At 36.6% G+C, this 19,422-nt stretch overlaps 1 protein-coding gene across 5 annotated transcripts in view; it reads left to right on the top strand.

The window, feature by feature from the left end:
• The window catches only part of HMCN1 (hemicentin 1), a 399,451-nt gene that overhangs the window by 258,632 nt on the left and 121,397 nt on the right, over nt 1–19,422 (top strand). For 4 of the 5 annotated variants that reach the window (XM_064477196.1, XM_031438568.2, XM_031438569.2 and 1 more), the window contains 9 exons: nt 417–593; nt 1,425–1,576; nt 2,695–2,818; nt 7,093–7,268; nt 9,119–9,215; nt 13,063–13,185; nt 14,140–14,301; nt 16,207–16,488; nt 17,267–17,434. In XM_064477196.1, the coding sequence (XP_064333266.1) occupies nt 417–593; nt 1,425–1,576; nt 2,695–2,818; nt 7,093–7,268; nt 9,119–9,215; nt 13,063–13,185; nt 14,140–14,301; nt 16,207–16,488; nt 17,267–17,434 (1,461 nt within the window). The remainder of the gene's footprint in view (nt 1–416; nt 594–1,424; nt 1,577–2,694; nt 2,819–7,092; nt 7,269–9,118; nt 9,216–13,062; nt 13,186–14,139; nt 14,302–16,206; nt 16,489–17,266; nt 17,435–19,422) is intronic. The other variant, XM_064477197.1, reaches the window with a different exon arrangement.

Below are 19,422 nucleotides of genomic sequence, written 5' to 3'. Positions count from 1 at the left end.
TTATGAATTAAAACTAGTATAAAAATAGTATAAAAGCTAACAGTGTGTATAGTGTTTGATTTTGATTAGATGCATAGACAAAATTTTTATAGATGAGAAGAATATATACTATATCCAAAGAAATAGAATTGGTTAAAAGTTTGCTGTTAAACATTATTGATACATTAGAAATAATGTAAAGATTATCTTTTTTAATAAATTCACTTCAGAACTCTTATATTGGCTTTTCTATCCATGTTTTTCTAAGATTTACCTTCTAGAGATCAACCCTGAAAAGATATTTAGATTAACCTGGAATGATAAATATAAGAATGAAACAATTGTTACTATTGTATTTAAGCTCCAATGTAGTGTATATGTTGAGCTTTAAAAGAAACATTTTAAATAGATGGGCTTCTCTCCTCTTCTCCTTGCAGCTATTATGTGGTACAAAGATAATTATCCACTGTCAGGTTCCACTAGTGTGACCTTCTTGAACAGAGGACAGATCATTGATATCGAAAGCGCCCAGATCACAGATGCTGGCATATATAAATGTGTAGCCATCAACTCTGCTGGAGCTACAGAATTATTTTACAGTCTTCAGGTCCATGGTTAGTGCTACATCTAGATTCATCCTGGGGTAAAGAAGCATTCAGAATGATTAAGTGCATCTATAAAATTCTAGGGAACTAGCTCAGTGGTAGAGAGCATGCTTAGCATGCATGAGGTCCTAGGTTCAGTCCCCAGAACCTCCATTGAAAAAAAAAAAGTAAATAAATGAAAATAAAAGAATAAGATTTTTTAAGTTAAATTTTGAAACCTTTTCGCATTGTGTACATGTATCATCACGTTGTACACTTTAAATATATTTCAGCTTCATTTCTCAGTTATATCTCAAAAAAGCTGAAAAAATGATAGATTTTTAAAAAAAGGAAAAAGCATTGAGGGGAAAAAACAAAAAAATGATTAAGTGCATCTGTAAAATTCTAGTGTGAATATTTAACAAAGTGTGCTATTGTCATCTTTATTCAAGGGTGCAGTGTACTAAAACTGATAAGCATTTATATTTTTTGATTCTTATCAAATGCTCTGTTTCCATAGACGGTTGAACTTTAGTTTACTTTAGATGAAGAGCTGAAAATAGTCATCAACAATCTTACCAGCCCTGCTTGTCAAAATTGTCTCTCAGTATCATAGGTATTACATAAAGAAATGTTTCCAATTTATTATCTCTAATACTGCTTTTGAGAGTTCTTAGTTAACATACTGGAGTAGATACAGTGGAGGGAAACACACACACACAGATACACACACAAGCCTGGAAATCAAGAAACAAAACTGTAAAACAATACTGTGAACATAATAGTTGTTATTATTTTGAGCTGAAATATTCTGTGATGTGAACATATCTCACTTTTATTTATTCTTTTCTTCCTTTGCAGTGCCCCCATCCATTTCTGGCAGCAATAACATGGTGACAGTGGTGGTTAATAACCTGGTGAGGTTAGAATGTGAAGCCAGAGGTATCCCTGCCCCAAGTCTGACTTGGTTGAAAGACGGGAGCCCTGTCGCTGGTTTCGCTAATGGGATACAGGTACTTTCCATCATTCCTTAGGTGAAATCTACCATCTGAGTGTTCAATACAGGGAGTATAAACAAGTAAAGCTATTAAAAGGATTTGGAGAACAACAGTTTACAAATGTTATCCAAAAATGTACACGTATATATTCATAAAGGCCGTGAACATACAATTGGAATTTCTAAACAATTCCTTAAAAACTCAGTTCCCTTATCTCATATGTAGTGCTATATTTTGGCCATTGTTTTAGATACTTTCTACTTCCCCTCCCCCTCCCCTGCCACCACCATAAAAGATACCCTACACAAAGAAATGTTCATCAACAACAGAAACAGGAATTTCCTGGTAGAATTTATCTTTAAATGTCTGGAAATAATAATCAGAGAACCATATAGAGTATATTTACTTCTACAAGAACATCAAATAAAGAAAAATGATAAAGACAGCATTAGGAGAAATGAAATTTGAGTCTGAGAAAAAAATTTAAGTACTTTGCACTGACTCAGAATTTAAAATACAGGAACACATATATCTCATTTAAAATGTACTTGAATTTTATTTTGCCTAGCAGAGAGCATTGATCTTCCACTATTCGGCTCCTTTAGCTTTTCTTGAAAATCCATTGCTGGTAGAATTTGGAATCGTAGGCTATCCAGAGTCAGTGTCAGTATTTTAGTGGTACATCTACATCAGTGGGATGAAAGGGCAATTAATGTGACTAATTAATTTATTTGGCTGCTACTATGCTGTTAATTTTAACTTTGCACTTGTTCTCCCAAAGAAAAAAAAAATGGGAGAATTACCTCCTTTTATTCCCCTTTCTTCTCATTTTTCCCCCTAAGTGGCTTTCCCTCTTTCTGTAGTAAGTATGGATAAAACTGGATTTTCACTGTATGTAGAGAGTTGTGTTCAGTAGTCTTTACCAAGTTTGGGTCTAGCCTTTCTGTCTTCTGAGATGCTAGAGAATATGAAAAGGGATTAAATGATGCTTGCCCTCTTTGAAATGTCCAAGTGGAAATCCTTCCAGAGGCAAATGTTCAGTTGATCAATGTCAGAAAGTAAGAGGAAAAGGATGTTGACACCTACCATTCTCGGGAGACACGTCAGTTACTTAGCTTTCTGATCATTGATAGGTTCTGTCTGGGGGCCGTATCCTAGCACTGACCAGCGCACAGATCAGTGATACGGGGAGATACACCTGCGTGGCAGTGAATGCTGCTGGGGAGAAACAAAGGGACATTGACCTCAGAGTATATGGTGAGACATTTTAATAATTATTTCTGCTCCGTTAGAGCTGTGTTGAAGTCCTAAGATCACTGAGGAAGTTAAGAGTTTTTGACAATAAAGAACTATGAACAATAGAAATGATATTATAAGATTAATTAAATCAGATTCTCCCTTTCTCCCTTATATTTGACTGTAACTAATTTTCCTTTTTTGAAGTTCTGAGAAATGGAAATGCATACATCTGGCATGTAGGGTGTTAGTTTTATGGAGTACTCTGAAGAACGTGACTATGGAGAGATCTTTGCAATCTGAAAGACATAATCTTCTTCCTAAAGCATCTGTTCAAGTAGTTCTCCTGATCTATTCTACTTGAAGCCTGTATTTTATTACCTTTTAATTATACTTACCATCAGCATATTTTGCAGGCAATACTATGCCTATGAATTAAAGGCTATTTGGAAAGCAAGGGTAAAGCAAACATAAACTCAGGCAAAATTCAATTATTTTTTTCCTACGTACGATGCAGCTATAAGGTATGAAAGGGAATGTCTGGTTCCATCACATCAGAAGGCCCCCCAAGTGAAGTTGAGGGCCTCACTGGCCTCCATTCATAGATTACACTTGTTCCACGTTGTAGTGTATTTTTGCATTTAGAGCAGTTTCAGGCTATTTTCCAGGGTCTTATTTGCATGATATTCCTTGGTTCTTGAAAGTAAGAATTTGTTTCTTCTGTGGCCCTCAAAGAGTATCTGTTTCATGCAGGCCTTCTAAATCCTACGTCACTTCCAAATAATTTAATCCTATTCGAAATGTATTACTTGACTTCCTTTTTTTACCTCCAAGAGATGTGGATTGACTTCCCTTTTTGAGTTTCCCAAAAACAAATGTAATCATCACAAATAACTTATATAATAAGTCATAATTTTTTAATAAAATGGTCCCTTGTTACATCATGGATGCCATACATGTCTGTTTAAGCTAAGAAATCCCCATTGGCATCAGTAGCCTGGTAACTACCCAAGGCTGGCTATGCATCCCTCTTTATGTTGTTTCTGCAGTTGACATGGGTCTGTATCCAGCCCCCAGCTTTGCTAGCGCTCTGCGTCTGAGATAACAGATGGGCCTAAGAATGCCCAACCCCAGGGAATCTAACGCCTTCCCTTAATGGGTCACTTTTATGCTTTATGAAGAGCTGGAATGTTTCCAATCTAAAATATCCTTAGAGAATGATTCATCAGTCTGAGTACCAGTCACAGTAGCTCCTTCAGTCACTAGCAAGCAAGCAGAGGACCGACGTTGATATTCACTGGGTTTTTAGTCAGCAGTGAAAATCTGGAATTGGCTCCTTACATTTCTGCATTGGTCAGTGTCAAAAGTGAACCTGAGAGATGATAGAAAGTTGATATTTTCCAGAGATTATAAAAATGGGCATCACTCTTTATCATTTGTTCAGAATCTCCCATAATACCCATTTAGTCTGAAAACCGGGATCTTCCCATTGTTATTAAAGTCAAGTGGCCAGCTAACACATACGTACATTTGAGAACGTGCCTGTGTGTTTAGCATTTGAAATATGTGTGCATAGCAAGCTGCTAAATAAGTACCACATTAGAGCAGGTTTTTAATCTGAAATTAGTTTCCAATCTATGCTCTACTCCGTAATTATATTCCTAAATTTGTGGTAGTAACCTTGGCAATCTTGTGTCTATTTGGTGTCTAATGAATGTGCATCCTCAGAGGCAAGTCCTTTTCAGATTTACATTGTAGAGGGTGGGGGTGGTAGGAGGAGCAGACAGTGGGTAAATCCTTTTCCCTACAATTATAAGAGGAGCTCATTAAAATATTTCTCCCTGGTATAAATTCAGAGTATGTATTACCATATTCTGAAGTGCTGAAACAAGAGAATTGAGTTTTAAAATGATTTGGATTCCTGTAGCACCTTTTCTGGAAACATAAGCTCAGAGAAACTTTGTAGACCATCACACGTTCTCCAGCGTCCCAACAAGCGTAACCATATGGCAATTTTGGTTTTGGTGATTAAATTTAACAAGTATAATGTGTAGGATGAGAAACAGGCACAACACACCCTTTCTTAAGCAACATAACCACAGAGCAGAACAGGGGTAACATCTAAGGAAGCTGAGGATCTAAAGGGTGGAAGTTTGTTTTCTTCTCAGACTAAATAAAAAGTTGCAAATGAAAGAGCAGAAAAAATAGTGCTTTGGTAATATATATCCTGGGCTGTAATCAGATTTGCTTTAAGCTCCGTTCCTTAAGAAACAAATACTCTATTGTTTTCGCATTTTTCCTCTCAATTTAAAAAATATGATTTTCTCTTGAGCTTGATTCAGCTAATTTAGCTGTAAAGAAAAGTAATTGAATGGAAAATATTTGGAAATAAATTAGCATTCTGCTTTCTTGAATTATTTCTGACTTTTACTTCTGTAAGCAGTCATAAAGAATTTACGCTCTTTTGCAAATTCTACAAATAATCTAAGATAAACATATTTTTATACAGTTGTGGTACATTTTTATCCACTGAGACCAGACTTAACCTGAAGTTATTTCCACGCTGTGAAATCGGCTGTTCTATTTAGGACTTTCTATGCTAAGGCTGGTGAATGTATCTTTTTTTCATAATATCTTAGAAGATGGCAGTCATTGCACTGATTTTGCCAAGATTACAGAAGTTTTCATCTCAAACACACTAGTTGTATATCTCTTATCTGATGTGTCACATGTTAAAAACAATCTCCAAACCTGCTGTTTTCTGTCCCCCCTACATAGATTACTGTAAGTTTCTAGAGAGCCAGATGTTTCTGTGTGTATTAAATTTAGCAGAATGGACATCACAAATCTTTGCACTAATGCTCACTGGTCTGTTCCAGCCATTGTGCATGGAATTTCTTCCTTTAGCATCAGTTCCTTTGGGCTTAGTGTGAGTCCTGCATCCAGAGACAGCACAAAAAAGTACCCTCTAGTTCATATGCCTTTCATTCCGCAGAAGACATGGTAGCAGAGGAACCTCCTGGAGACAGAAACACATTCCTAGCGAAAGTCTGCTGCATTGGTTGTCTTTTGCCGCATGCTGCAGTATCAGGCCAGAAACAATGGTTAATGGACTGTAACGACATTCCTTAGCACAGAAAGCTTACTTTCACCAAAGCATTTAAAAAATCCTTTAGAATTCATTTCAAGGAAACTTAACTTTTCTTGTAAAAACAAAACAAAACTACAAATATAGTTAGTTTCCTACAGTCCTAAATAGTTATGGGATTTAGTAAGAAATGGCCAAGGAAATTCCCCTCTGTGGTTTCTTGGAGTGACCCTTTTCTAACAGGCCTGATTTCATTATTAGTTCATGTCTTTAAATTATTGTAAGTACAGGCCTGAAACAGCCCTTGAGAGCTCGTGCTCACCCTCTCGTTCTTGGCAGGGCTGTGCCTAAACCGTCCGAGACAATGATTGTTTACTCTATTTTTTAATACACCCAAGGGAAGGTGATTCCTTAAACTTCTCCAAGAACATATTTCAGCATCTGACAGGCCTTGTAGCCAGAGAATTCTCATTTTATTCTCATTAAAATTTCAATTCATTTCTTCTTCTTATGTTATTCTATGTTGTACAGCTGGTCAGTGATTTAGTTCGGTCTTTAATGTATCATTTATCCCACATGGTCTTTATTTCACAGAAAGTTGACAGGGCACTGTGGAAGACCAAACAGCGCTCTAAACTGCAAGTCAGAAGATTGCTAGCTTTGCCACCAATTAGTCATGTTATTTTGAATAAGCTCTTCTTTGTCACCCGTCTAAAATTTTGCACACCAAGAGATGGGGTTGGGTGATCTCTTTCAACTTGATGTTGGTTTTTTTTTTTTTTTTTTTGCCTCAGTGTTTATGAAATTTGTTTTCTTTTGCAAAAAACATAAATAAATATCAAAAATGTATTTGCTTTCGATTCATTGTTATTTCCAAAATACTTCACTTAATACTTTGAAAAGCTGAAGCAAACGATACCTAATTCAAAAAATTACTTAAACGGGCACCTGGTGAGAACTTCCAGTTCTCAAACTTTTTTCCATGGAAAGTTAATGAAAAGCTATTTCTGTTCAACAGGAGCACATTAATCGGTGATTTATTAACACTTGATTCTGAGCGAAATGGTGCAGAGGGTATGTTAGAACTGTTGTGATCCTACATCTTAAAAAAACTAGTAAAGTTATTCAGTATATTCCCTGATTATTAATAAAGATAAGCAGTGTGCTGACCTCTTTTATCCTGAGGGAAAACCCATCTTTCGCTTAGTTGCACCAAATATTATGGGAGAAGAACAGAACATCTCTGTCCTCATTAGCCAAGCTGTGGAGTTACTATGTCAAAGTGATGCTATTCCCCCACCTACTCTGACTTGGTTAAAAGACGGCCGCCCCTTGCTGAAGAAACCAGGCCTGCATGTCACTGAAAATGGAAGTATGCTAAAGGTAAGGCTATAAATTTATTTACTTCATATATTAGTCTTAAGCTCATGGCTTTGGTATTACCCCTATTAAATTTTTACAAATATTCTACTAATTTCATCTTATAAAATTCTAAGAAAATAAACTATGGTTACCAAAGGGGAAAGGATGAGGAGGGATAAATTAGGGGTTGGGGAGTAACAGACACACATTACTATATATAAAATAGATAAACAGCAAGGACCTACTGTATAGCACAGGGAACTGTATTCAATTTCTTGTCATAACATATAATGGAAAAGAATCTGAAAAGAAAATATATACATATGTATGTTTATGTATAACTGAATCACATTGCTGTACACCTGGATCTAACACTGTAAATCAACTACACATCATTAAAAAATTTTTTTTAAATTTCCAAACAAGAAAATAAATAGAAGTTTACTTGAATAAATTTTTATAAAATTGCAAGAAAAATCTAGGAACCCTTTTATTAATGAGATTTGTAATATTTTTCAATCTTATGCTTAGTAAGTTTTAAATATTTAAATATCAGTCCATATGTGTAGCCAGAAGCCATTCAAACAATGCTTCTAGGAAAGTACTATAGAAATATTCTAAGGAGTGCATCATCTTCAGTCATCCAATGAATCAGCAAATACCCACTCTAGGTGCTCTACATACGGATACAAAACAGTAGGACACATTTATGCAAAATGTCTCCCAATTTTGCCTAAATATATGAACATTTCACAGCTCAGTTGGGAAAACACAGTAAGTGCTATAAATCTCTAACTTAATTACCAAGTGGATGATACAGACAATGCATTTGTGGGAACATAGCAAAAAATGAGGCTGTGGTTGCCTAGAATAGTCTTGGTAGGCTGCTTGGCTTTGTATGGGTAGATAAGACAAAAGGCTTGATTGTGGAAAGCAAGTAAGCTACTGTGGCTGAAGCAATTTAACAAAGTGAATATTTGGATATAATGTTGACAGGGTCAGTTTGAATGAAATAAGAGCTAGCCTAAGGAATTAGGATTGAGGAAGCCAACAGGACATTGGAATGTTTATAAAATCCTCATAATAACCCTATTTAGAATTGCAAGAATGGCTAAGTAATCTGCCCACAGTTACCGAGTGGCAAAAATGGGATTTGGATACTAAAGTATAATTTCAGAATCCATGCTACTAACCACTCCACCATATAGCTTCTTGGTAAAGGAGGGTTATGACTGTCCAACAGAGAGGGTCTTGAGAAGTGAATGATGGTTGTCAAACATAGGAAGCTAAGGAGCTTACAGAAGGAGGACACAAGTAAGGGAGAGAGTGGGCCGGAGGCTGAGGGTGTCTGTTAGAGGCAGGTAGGTAGAGACCTTGGGCACATGATCCTGTAATGATGGAGCTGGGAAGGAAGGAAAAGCCAGAATCACTAAGAGGGGAGAGTACGATAAGTCATTTGGGCTAGATAGGGGAAAAAAAGCAAAAAGCACTGTCGCTTCTCAGAGGCAGAGCCCAGAGTGCTAGAAAGCAGCTGGTAGAATTCTCAAACCTCAGCTATGACTGAATGTTAGGAGACAATTGTGCAAACGCAAGTCCCAGCACTGGCGGTGGAGAGCTATGTGTGATTAGAACTATCTTAACAAATTTCAGTGAGTAGTGGTATAGATGAGGGTTACTGAATCTTGATACGTATTGAATGTGGGTAGTGGGCATACAGCCATGCATTTTATTATTATTCTCTCTACTTTTTACATGTTTGAAGACCTTCAGAATGCAAATGAAAAATCCAAGATGGCAAATAACATTAGTAGAAAAGCCCCAATGACTTAGGAAATGGAAATTGTGGTTTCAAAGCATGATTTTGTTTTCAGATCGAAGACGCTCAGGTTCAAGACAGTGGTCGTTACACCTGTGAGGCAACAAATGTCGCTGGAAAAACTGAGAAAAACTATAATGTCAACATCTGGGGTAAGTGGGATCAGCCCCTGTAAAGCCAATGATGAAGCCCATGGTTTAACCACTGATTCTGTTAATTCTTAAAATGATAACCACATAACTAAAAATCGTCATCATACATAGATGGACACTAATCAATACGTTGAAATGATACCAAACTGTCTTGAATATCAGCTTATAAAATTAATTCAAGAGCAACTAGATAGAGCTTCTGAACCTAAACATATTAGTCGCTACAACTTGGATGTAGAGTGGTTCTCCTCTCCTGCCTGATGAATAGGCTCTTAAGCTTTCTCAACCAGGATCTTCTAATGACCGATTCTTCTCCACGGACAGAGAGCATGCTGCTCAATTGAAAATAAGTCAAAAGACCAAATTATGTATGTGAATTATGTGTGTGTGAGAGAGACAGTGCGCATGCACTTGTGGGTGAGGGAGATTATTCTGCTGACAAATGTGAAAAACTATCCTTGCTTGCAGTTTTACTATTTGTTACTAATTAAGGTAATTCTTAGGCATAATCACAACTCTTACATTGGCTGTGGTTGTCTGCTAATTGTTAAAAAGTGTTCTCATTGCCCATATAGTTACCTTTATTTTAAGTACTTCTTTAAATTCATTTATAACGTATTAAGCCCTCTTAATTTTTATTGTATTTGTTTAGATTTTTAAACTATTAAGATATTGACCTGAAATTTATCTTTAATTATAAAAGTTAATTCAAAAACACATTTTAAAATAAAAATAGGTAGGCGAAGTAATCTGATTCCAGTGGAGAACAGGTATTTTTTAAAACTTTAAAAGTATACATTTATGCAGAAAATGACTTAATTATAAATCATTATTTTAAAAATCTTGAAGATTATGAGAAGTGTTGTTATTCACCCTATAACAGGATTAATTTAAATGGTAGAATCTACTATGTAGTAACTTTACATTTACTACATATTAGTTATGTATCATTAACTTCTGTTCCTACATCCTTCCAACCTTTTTCTCCCTCCATATTTCCTTTCCTTCCCTTCTCATTTCTCTCAAATGTTCATATAACTCCAATATGGACAAGACACTGAGCTAAGTCTTATAAAGTTTGAAAAAAAAAAAAAAGAAAAATTCAGAGTGATGATGAATAGAAAGTGAGGTGAAGAATTCATTTTAAAAATGCTGTGTGAGAGATACTTGTAGACTGTTCATGTGAAGCTGTCATCCATGCTATCAGAAATACCAGCCTATAGTTCAGGAGAAAGACATAACTGTTAAAAATTAAGGTTAGAGACACGACTATATATGTAGCAGTTGAAATCCCTTAGAATAAAAAGAATGTGTAAAGAAGAGTACTGTATAGAATGATCCTCATGTATCACCTAAGAAGAGAGATGGTAAAAGAGGCCCCAAATGGGAAACTGAGAAAGAACAGTCAAAGAGAGAAAGGAAGACTGGGTAAAACATATGTCGTGGAAACCAAGGACAATGGTATTCCCAGAAGAAGAACCGGACAACAAATAAGTTGGATGTGAATGGACGGATGAATGATGTCACACATTGCAGATTCGTCAAATTAGGCATAAACTACAAAGTGTACTTTACAAATGAGTAGACCAATGCCTCTTGAAGAAAAAAGCAGAACGTGGTAGATAGAAGAATGAATTATAGGGGAGAGAACTCAAGGCTGGATATACTCAAAAAGTATTTGGTGTGACTTTGTGTTCCAAGAACTATGCCACGTGCAGGCTTTGAAAGGTTAATAAGAAAGATCATGACACTGGTCACACAGAACTTACAGTCTGCTGGTGGAGAAGTATCTTTCAATAGCCAAAAATTAAATCTTCTATGAGCTCTTACAGGAAGTTTTGTAGGAAGACATGTCAGGGGCTAATGACATCTAATTGTGATTTTAAGGTTGAGTAGGTGTTAGCTCTGTGAAGATGACAGAAGTGTTACAGACCTGCATTCAGTGAACTGAGCAGCATTCACTGTGGAGCCTAGTGTGGTACAGAGGAGAGTAAGAAGATATTAGGTAGGGAAGTTAAAAGGAGCATATTGAAGAGGGCCTCTAAAATCAATTTTTAAAGTATGGATTTGATTCTGACAGCAGTTCAACACCATTAAAGGAAATTAAAGGAGATCTGGAGTGTTCAGATTTGTATTTCAGGCAGAAAGCAGATAAACTCAAGTTTTTAAGTATTAGCATAATTATTAACTTAACCATTATTTACTCTAAGTAAGAAATTGAGTTAACAGGATTGGTTGATGACATGGAACCAAGAAGAGTAAAGGATGGATGTTGGTGTGGGTTGGCCAGCTGGGCTGTGTGGACAGCAGTGTCCTTCCCTCAGAGAGGGAACAAAGGTGGCGGAGTTAGTCTGGGGCAAGTTGAGTCTGACAGTGCCTCTAAGGCTTCCAAGTTGAGATGTTAAGTAGTCAGATGTAAAAGTCCAGATCTCAGAGAGTGTCTGCATTACAGATACAGATTGCAAGAATTTGTATTAATGGCAGCCATGGGAGTAGAAGAGTATGGAGTTCAGGTTGGAGATCATGAGTTTATAATGGTGGCAATCTGTCTAGTTGTCATTTTCTTCTGTAGAACTTTCTATCTGTGGGATAGGTGATGATAGAGAGATGCAGGATTCATCCCAAGTAAGGGTGTTGCCAAATAGGAAGAGCAGTGGTGCAAAGCAGTTGAGAGTATTGACAAAGGAGTAGTTGAAATTGCAGATCCTGAAATCTAAGCTGGATAGTGAAGTTAGGAAATAAAAGAGTAGGCGGCTAGGTGCGGAGGCTTCTGAGAGGTGTAAGGACTTGAGATTCAACTTGGTCGATGGATTGAGAATTAGGAATAATTGAGTGAAAGAGCTAAAAGGATAGAGTAGGTGTCAGAAAGTGGACTAAATTTATAAATTAATAGCAGAAATGTTCCAGGTGATGAAAAGGAGGCAGCCTCTGATGGAGAAAGAGATGAGCGCATCAAGGAACTGAATAGCCAGGTGTTGAAACGTGTGAATATTGAGTTCATACAGAGTGATGACAGGTCTTTGTGTGAAGAGGAAGGATAAAAACAAGTACCAAATTGTTCTGTGAATGGTAAAAGAATGACAGGCTCACAGATTGTGGTAAGAAAGAAAAAGAGAAGTAAATTGGTGGCATGAGCCTCAGCGGAGTAGACTTTCTTGGGGGTGCTTGAGCAATGACTGGAAGCCGCATTGGGGATGAGGAGGACTCTCAGCCTTCAGCTCCCAGGAGCGTGGAGAACAAGCATTTATCACTTGATAATACTGCAGCCAAAAAAGTGAGGGGATAGTTTGGCCAGCATATGTGCACTCAGCCTCTTTGAAAAAAAATGTGGGTAGTCAGTATTCATTTTGAAGGTTCCAAGGAGAAGCTGGGAGCCAATGGGGAGATAGGCTGTATACTCTAGGATAGGTAACATGACTGTTTCCTAGTTCACATTCCTGGCCTCTGTCCTTTCCTACATGTTATGTGCCTGATGTCTTTGCATTCTGTTCAGCATCTGAGATGTCAAAGGTGGTGAGGCGCAAATGACCGGGTTAAGTTTAAACTTGGTAGGTGCCTTCATTTTTTGGTGCAAGATGTCAAAATATCTATACCATATCACCTTCTTTTTATGCCCCTCTGAAGATTTTATAATTAAGTTTCTGTCTGTGAAAATGGAAAGTCTGCTGTTAGGTATTTATTTTACATCTTAGAATTGACTTTTAATGTGGTGTTGATAAGTCAACCTCAAGTGCTAAATGATTTCCTTGTGCTGTTTGGGAATCTTTTTTTTTTTTAACATGTCAAGTGTTAGGGAAATTTTATGTGAAGTGAGTATAAAATAGTATTTTTTTCTTTAATCTTTCAGTACCACCAAATATTTATGCTTCTCGCGAACTTGCACAGCTTACCGTCATTGAGGGGCACCTCGTTAGTCTACTGTGTGAATCAAGCGGTATTCCACCCCCAAATCTCATTTGGAAGAAAAAAGGTCAGTTTTCATCCTTTGACATTTATGAAATTAAATATAAATATTAAATGAATTTATATTTTATTTGACAAGCATGTCAGCTTATTAACAGACTTTCCTGGGGTTTGCATTCTGAAATACAAGACAGCGTAATTGCTTTATGTTACTTGTGCCGCAGAGGCTACTGCTACACTATCAAGCCGAAAATCTTCAGTTTTGAGACTAACTGCTCCCAAGAAGAAATTAATTTTCTGCATTGATCCTTTTTTAAATCAGATGCATTATAAGGCAGCTGTAATGATCAAGAATCCACCATTCAGTGAACTATTTTCTTCTTTAAAATAAGTTTAAAAATTATTCTCTAAAGCAAACATTTTTGCTGTACTGATGGCAGTTTTGTCCTCCATTAAAAAAATTAAGTAAATAAATTAATAAACCTAATTATTTTGGGGGAGGGTATAGCTCAATGGTAGAGTGCATTCCTAGCATGCACAAGGTCCTGGGTTCAATCCCCAGTATCCCCATTAAAAAAATTAAGCAAATAAGTACTTATGGCAGTTTTGTAATGTAAGATTGAATTCTGCAGTTAAACAGATTTTCAGTTATTTATCTACAAATATCTGTGTCCACTAAATATCAGGTCATCTAAATTTTAGCTCATTTAAAAGGTAATTTTTGTTTTATTGAAATTTTATTTTGCTTTACTATGTACATTTTGTTTTACTGAGTATGTTTTCTTTTAAATGCAATAGTGATTGAAAGAAAAATTTCCCAAAGATAATCTTTTCATCCTCCTGCTCCTCTTGTCTCTCTCTTCCTCCTCCTCCTCTTTGCATAGGATGGTTATACAGTATCATCTGCCTTTTCAGTACATGAACTAGGAAGTAAATAAATCAGTGTATACACTCATCAGCGTATATTCACAAAATGCCTTATCGTTTTGCTTCGCATTCTACCACTTGCTTTTCTCTGCAGGCTCCGCGGTGCTGACTGATTCTGCAGGGCGAGTCAGAACTCTATCTGGAGGCAGGCAGTTGCAGATTTCAATTGCTGAGAAATCTGATGCAGGGCTCTATACATGTGTGGCGTCGAATGTTGCGGGAACCGCAAAGAAAGACTACAGTCTGCAAGTTTTCAGTAAGTTCTTGATTAGACAGGCTTTGACACAGTTTTAAAAAAAAAAAATCTTTCTATCCTTCCCTTTTACTTTTTCTTCATAGCTTTAAGAATCATTCAGAGTAGTATGGTAATGATATACAGTCAGCCCTTCATATCCATGGGTTCCATGTACATGGATTCAGCTAACTGCAGGTTGAAAATATTTTAAAAATTCCAAAAAGTTACCAAAAGCTAAACTTGAATTTGCCATCCACCGGGCAACAATTTATGTAACATTTACATTGTATTTACAACTATTTATTTAACATTGACATTGTATTCGGTATTAGAACTAATCTAGAGAAGATTTAAAGTATAAAGGAGGATGTGTGTAGGTTATATGCAAATACTGTTTCATTTTGTATATAATGAACTTGAGCATCCTCAGATTTTGGTATCTCATGGTGGTCCAGGAACCAATCCCCTGTGGTACCTATCATAAGACCCACAAATTTAAATTGTGCCGACATGTAAGAGAGCAGTTCCTTATTCCTAGTGATATCTATTTAGCAATACAGCTGTCCAGTCTGCATCAGCTTGCTGTTGGCAGACACATCAATGTGGCTGTAATTTGTTGGGCGCAAGACAGTTGACATGTGGAAAGGGCAGGATGGCTTTGTGCCATGGGGTATATTTACAATATGTAAAAATATCTCATTTTAAAGTATACTAAATTTATATGTTTGTAAAGTACTTAGAATATTTACAGTGTCTCATTTAATCTTTACATGAGCTGTGAAAAAGAAAAAAAACCATTGCCTCCCTTTTGTATGTATGGAAACTTAAGCCCAGAGAAGTTTCCAGGACCAACTGAAGTCACATGGCTTGTTTGTGACAGTACTGGCACTCAAACACAGGATTACTAACACTGGTCCATTTTCCTTCCCACACACATATGTATTTGAGTTGGTTTAATCTTCTCGGAATCAGTATCGATGAGGTGAATTCGGCTGCAGAGTTACAGAATCACTGGCCATCATGGCTTAAACAAGCAGAGATTTATTTTCTCACATAATAAGAAGCCTGAGGTTGGCAGTCACTGAAGTTGGTCAGCTCCTTGCTCTTATCAGGTCAGGAGATGTAGGAGTCTCCTGGTCCTTCCTTTGCTGTGTTTGTAGTATCAAGTCCACGTTGAAGGCAAAAAAGGGGTTGGGGTGTGTGGTATCTTTCCCTTTTACCGGGAAAGCAAAAAATCTCTGAAACTTGCCCGCTTCCCTCACCCCTACCAGCAGACCGCCATTTAGATTTTTTAGGCCTGCAGTGATTCATGTGGTCACCTTAATTTTCAAAGAAGACTGAAAAACAGTCTCAGCTTTTCCAACGTCTGTAGGGAAAAGTGAGAGGAAGAGGGGAATTGGTAAAAGACGTTGAACCATTAGCTAGGCTATCATATCTGCTTCAAACTGTATATAGCACAGGGAACTATTATTCAATATCTCGTAGTAACTTACGATGAAAATGAATATATGTATGTATATGTGTGATTGAAGGGTCGTGCTGTACACCAGAAATTGACACAGCATGTAAACTGACTATACTTTAATGAATAAATAAATAAATATTTTTGAAAAATTAGTGCGAGGAAGATTTCTATTGATTAGAACTACAAATGGTAAGTTTGGATATTTGTATATCTCAAAATCAGGGAAAGTAGCTGACACCACATTTAGTATATCAGTAGCTTTATTTTAGGTATGAGCCCATTTAGAAACATTGCAGAAGAAGTCCACCTCTCGATACAGCAGTGCCACGGCCATTAATCCTAGGCCTTTTCTTTAGTAGCTAATTTTTTGACATCAGAAATGAATTTAACTGTGGCTGACGGAGATTCCTATATAAGATTAAAGGCCAACATTTCCTATTCTTTTTTTTTTTTTTTCCCAGCTCGACCAACTATATCTGACAGTGGCAGTCACCCTACTGAAATTACAGTAACTCGAGGGAAGAGCGTTTCCTTGGAGTGTGAGGTGCAGGGTATTCCTCAGCCGACGATGACCTGGATGAAAGACGGCCGCCCCTTGACCAAGGGAAGGGGAATGGAAATCACGGCTGAAGGTCGTATCCTTCAGCTGAAGAACATTCATGTGTCTGACACAGGACGCTATGTGTGTGTCGCTGTGAATGTGGCAGGAATGACTGACAGAAAGTACGACGTAAGTGTGCACAGTAAGTATAGAGAGGCTCGGTAAGTCCACTCACCGGCTGACACAGTCCGTAGCATCCTGGATGAGACACAGGCTTTGAGTGTCGAGTCCCTTGTTTCTCCCTCTGTGCCGCTTCTTTAGACCAGTCTCATCCCTCACTCTCCTCTGCCGGAGCTCGCATTTCTTACATTGCTGAAATAAGTATATATTGGATATTCTTTTAGGAAAGCACATAGTAACGTAGATGATTATCTTCTTCAAGTCCTTTTGATCCAGTGCTATCCCAAGTAATATTCCTTGATTCTATGTTTTCCACATTAGCTGCCTTGGACAGTATAAACCTACGTTCCTTAGACTTTACTGACTCGGCATTAGTTGGGCGTGAGTTGCGCTGAAGTCAGCTTTAAAATTCTAAGTAGTGAGCTATAAAAGTCAATAGGAATAGACTAAACATACATATACTCAGGGACACCTGTTTGTATGCATGTAATCTGAATTGCAGTTTTTAAATGTATAAAATGAATGGTAAACTTAATAGACACAGTCTTATAACTTGAATCCAGTTAGAACATACGCAGAGTCTGGTATTAACATCTTATGGTTTGCAGCCAATGTGTGAGCCAAAGCTAAAGATTGAAAAGGAATCAAAACTTTGTTAGATTGTTTTTAAGTTTAGGATTAGAATTATTTGTTAGAAAATCCTGTTAAAAATCTTATTTTTAGCAACAAGCTGTTTAAGATTTGGTGTTTGATGTATATTAGCTACTCTCCTTTCTCATTTACTTCATTTTGTCTTACAGCCCCTCCAAGCATCATAGGAAACCACAGGACACCTGAAAATATTAGTGTGGTGGAAAAAAACTCAGTGTCCTTAACTTGTGAAGCTTCAGGAATTCCCCTGCCTTCAATTACCTGGCTTAAAAATGGGTGGCCCATCAGCCTTAGCAGTTCTGCGAGAATTCTCTCAGGTATTAGAAATTCTCATTGCCTGGTAATCTGGTTAGCTTCATATGGCCACAGTTTCTCCTTAATCTCTCATTTCTGCATGCTTAATTTTTCTTTTTGATGCTAGCTACTTACTATAATGCCCAATGATCATATTAAGAAAAAATGATTTAGAAGAATATCAGAAGCTATATGATAATGGTGAAAATCTCTCAATATCTCTAGATCCTTTTGAAAAAGAAATCTTGGCCCCTGCTTATTACTTAAATCATAGGGATGTCAGAGCTTTCATGGTATAATGAGTACCAACCAATTTGAAAAGCGAGGAATGGAAGGAAGTACTGAAACAAACCAGAGTCTAGAATGAATCATGTTGTAGAAACCATAACCAAGTGTTTCAATTTGTTCATGACTCTAATTTGAGTGAGTTTTATATTTCCAAGCTGGGAAGGTTTTCTGTGAGCTAAGACTTTATCATTATTGTAGAAAAGATATTTAGTTTATTCCTCATCTAATTATGTAGGAAAATCTATCAGCTTATCCTTATGAATCAGTGCAAGTGGAGAGAGAGGTGTCTTGGGGCATGCAGGAATCTGCACTCAGCCGCTTTCAGTAATGACTTGGATACAGACTAAGAAAACAGTGTTGCCAAGTTTGTGGGTAATAAAAAGCTTGGATACTTAGAAGAATACCTAATGTGTTGAATGAAGGCATCCGCATTCAAACATACCTCACTCTGGAACTTTTGAATTAAGCCTAGTAATATGAGAGTTAAGTAAGCTGCACTTACATTCGAAAACCAGTGATGAAAATTAGGGTGAGATACAGCTTCAGAATTCTTTATACGAAAAGATCTCTGAAATGTGTTAGTTATTCTGTATGTGTTAACAGGGTAATGTGTTTATCAAGAAAACAAGTGCAGTGTTTTCCCACATGAATAAAATATATTTTCACCAATAAAACTAGTAAAAGACCAGTTGTACTCTGGACTTAACTTACTCATTAGGACGACTAGAAGGGTTTATTTTTACAGTATTTTCAAAGGAGGATAACCATGATGGCAAATGATTGAAAATAAGTTACATGTCTGATTGTATTTAACCTGGAAAAATAAACCTTACATAACCATATAACTACATAGTGAAAATTACATTTAAATACTTGAAGAGCCCATGGTGTAGATAGAAAAAGATTGTGTTGGTTCTGTCTAGTTCCAGAGGTTAAAATCCATGCCAGTGTATGGAACATTCTAGGGACATTTTGGGTCTGAATATAAGCAACTTAAAAATTTTATATTATTTAAAGTCAAGATGAGCTATTTTAAGAAGTAGTGAGCTCCCTGCCCCTAAATTTGTTCAAGAAAAGTTTTTCCCACTTTTTCTTTACTTATTTTATTTTTTTTGGAAGTATAGTCAGTTTACAATATTATGTCAGTTTCTGGTGTACAGCATAATAGTTCAGTCATACATATATATACACATATATTTGTTTTCATATTCTTTTTCATTATAAATTACTACAAGATATTGAATATAGTTCCCTGTGCTAAACAGTATAAACTTGTTGGTTATCTATTTTATATATAGTAGTTAGTGTCTGCAAACCTCGAACTCCCAATTTATCCTTTCCCACCCCCTTCTCCATCCCTGGTAACCGTAAGTTTGTTTTCTATGACTGAGTCTGTTTCTGTTTTGTAAATAAGTTCATTTGTCTTTTTTTGTTTAAAGATTCCATATGTAAGTGATATCATATGGTATTTTTCTCTCTCTCTCTGGCTTACTTCACTTGGAATGGCAATCTCCAGGTCTATCCATGTTGTTGCAAATGGCATTATTTTATTCTTTTTTATCGCTGAGTAGTATTTCATTGTATAAAAGTACCACAGCTTCTTTATCCAGTCCTCTGTCGATGGACATTTGGGCTGTTTCCATCCCTTGGCTATTGTAAATAGTGCTGCTGTGAATATTGGAGTACATGTATCTTTTCAAATTAGAGTTCCCTCCAGATATAT

Source organism: Camelus dromedarius, chromosome 21, assembly GCF_036321535.1.
Source record: "Camelus dromedarius isolate mCamDro1 chromosome 21, mCamDro1.pat, whole genome shotgun sequence".
Classification (NCBI taxonomy): domain Eukaryota; kingdom Metazoa; phylum Chordata; class Mammalia; order Artiodactyla; family Camelidae; genus Camelus; species Camelus dromedarius.
This window is presented reverse-complemented; position numbering and strand designations above follow the sequence as displayed.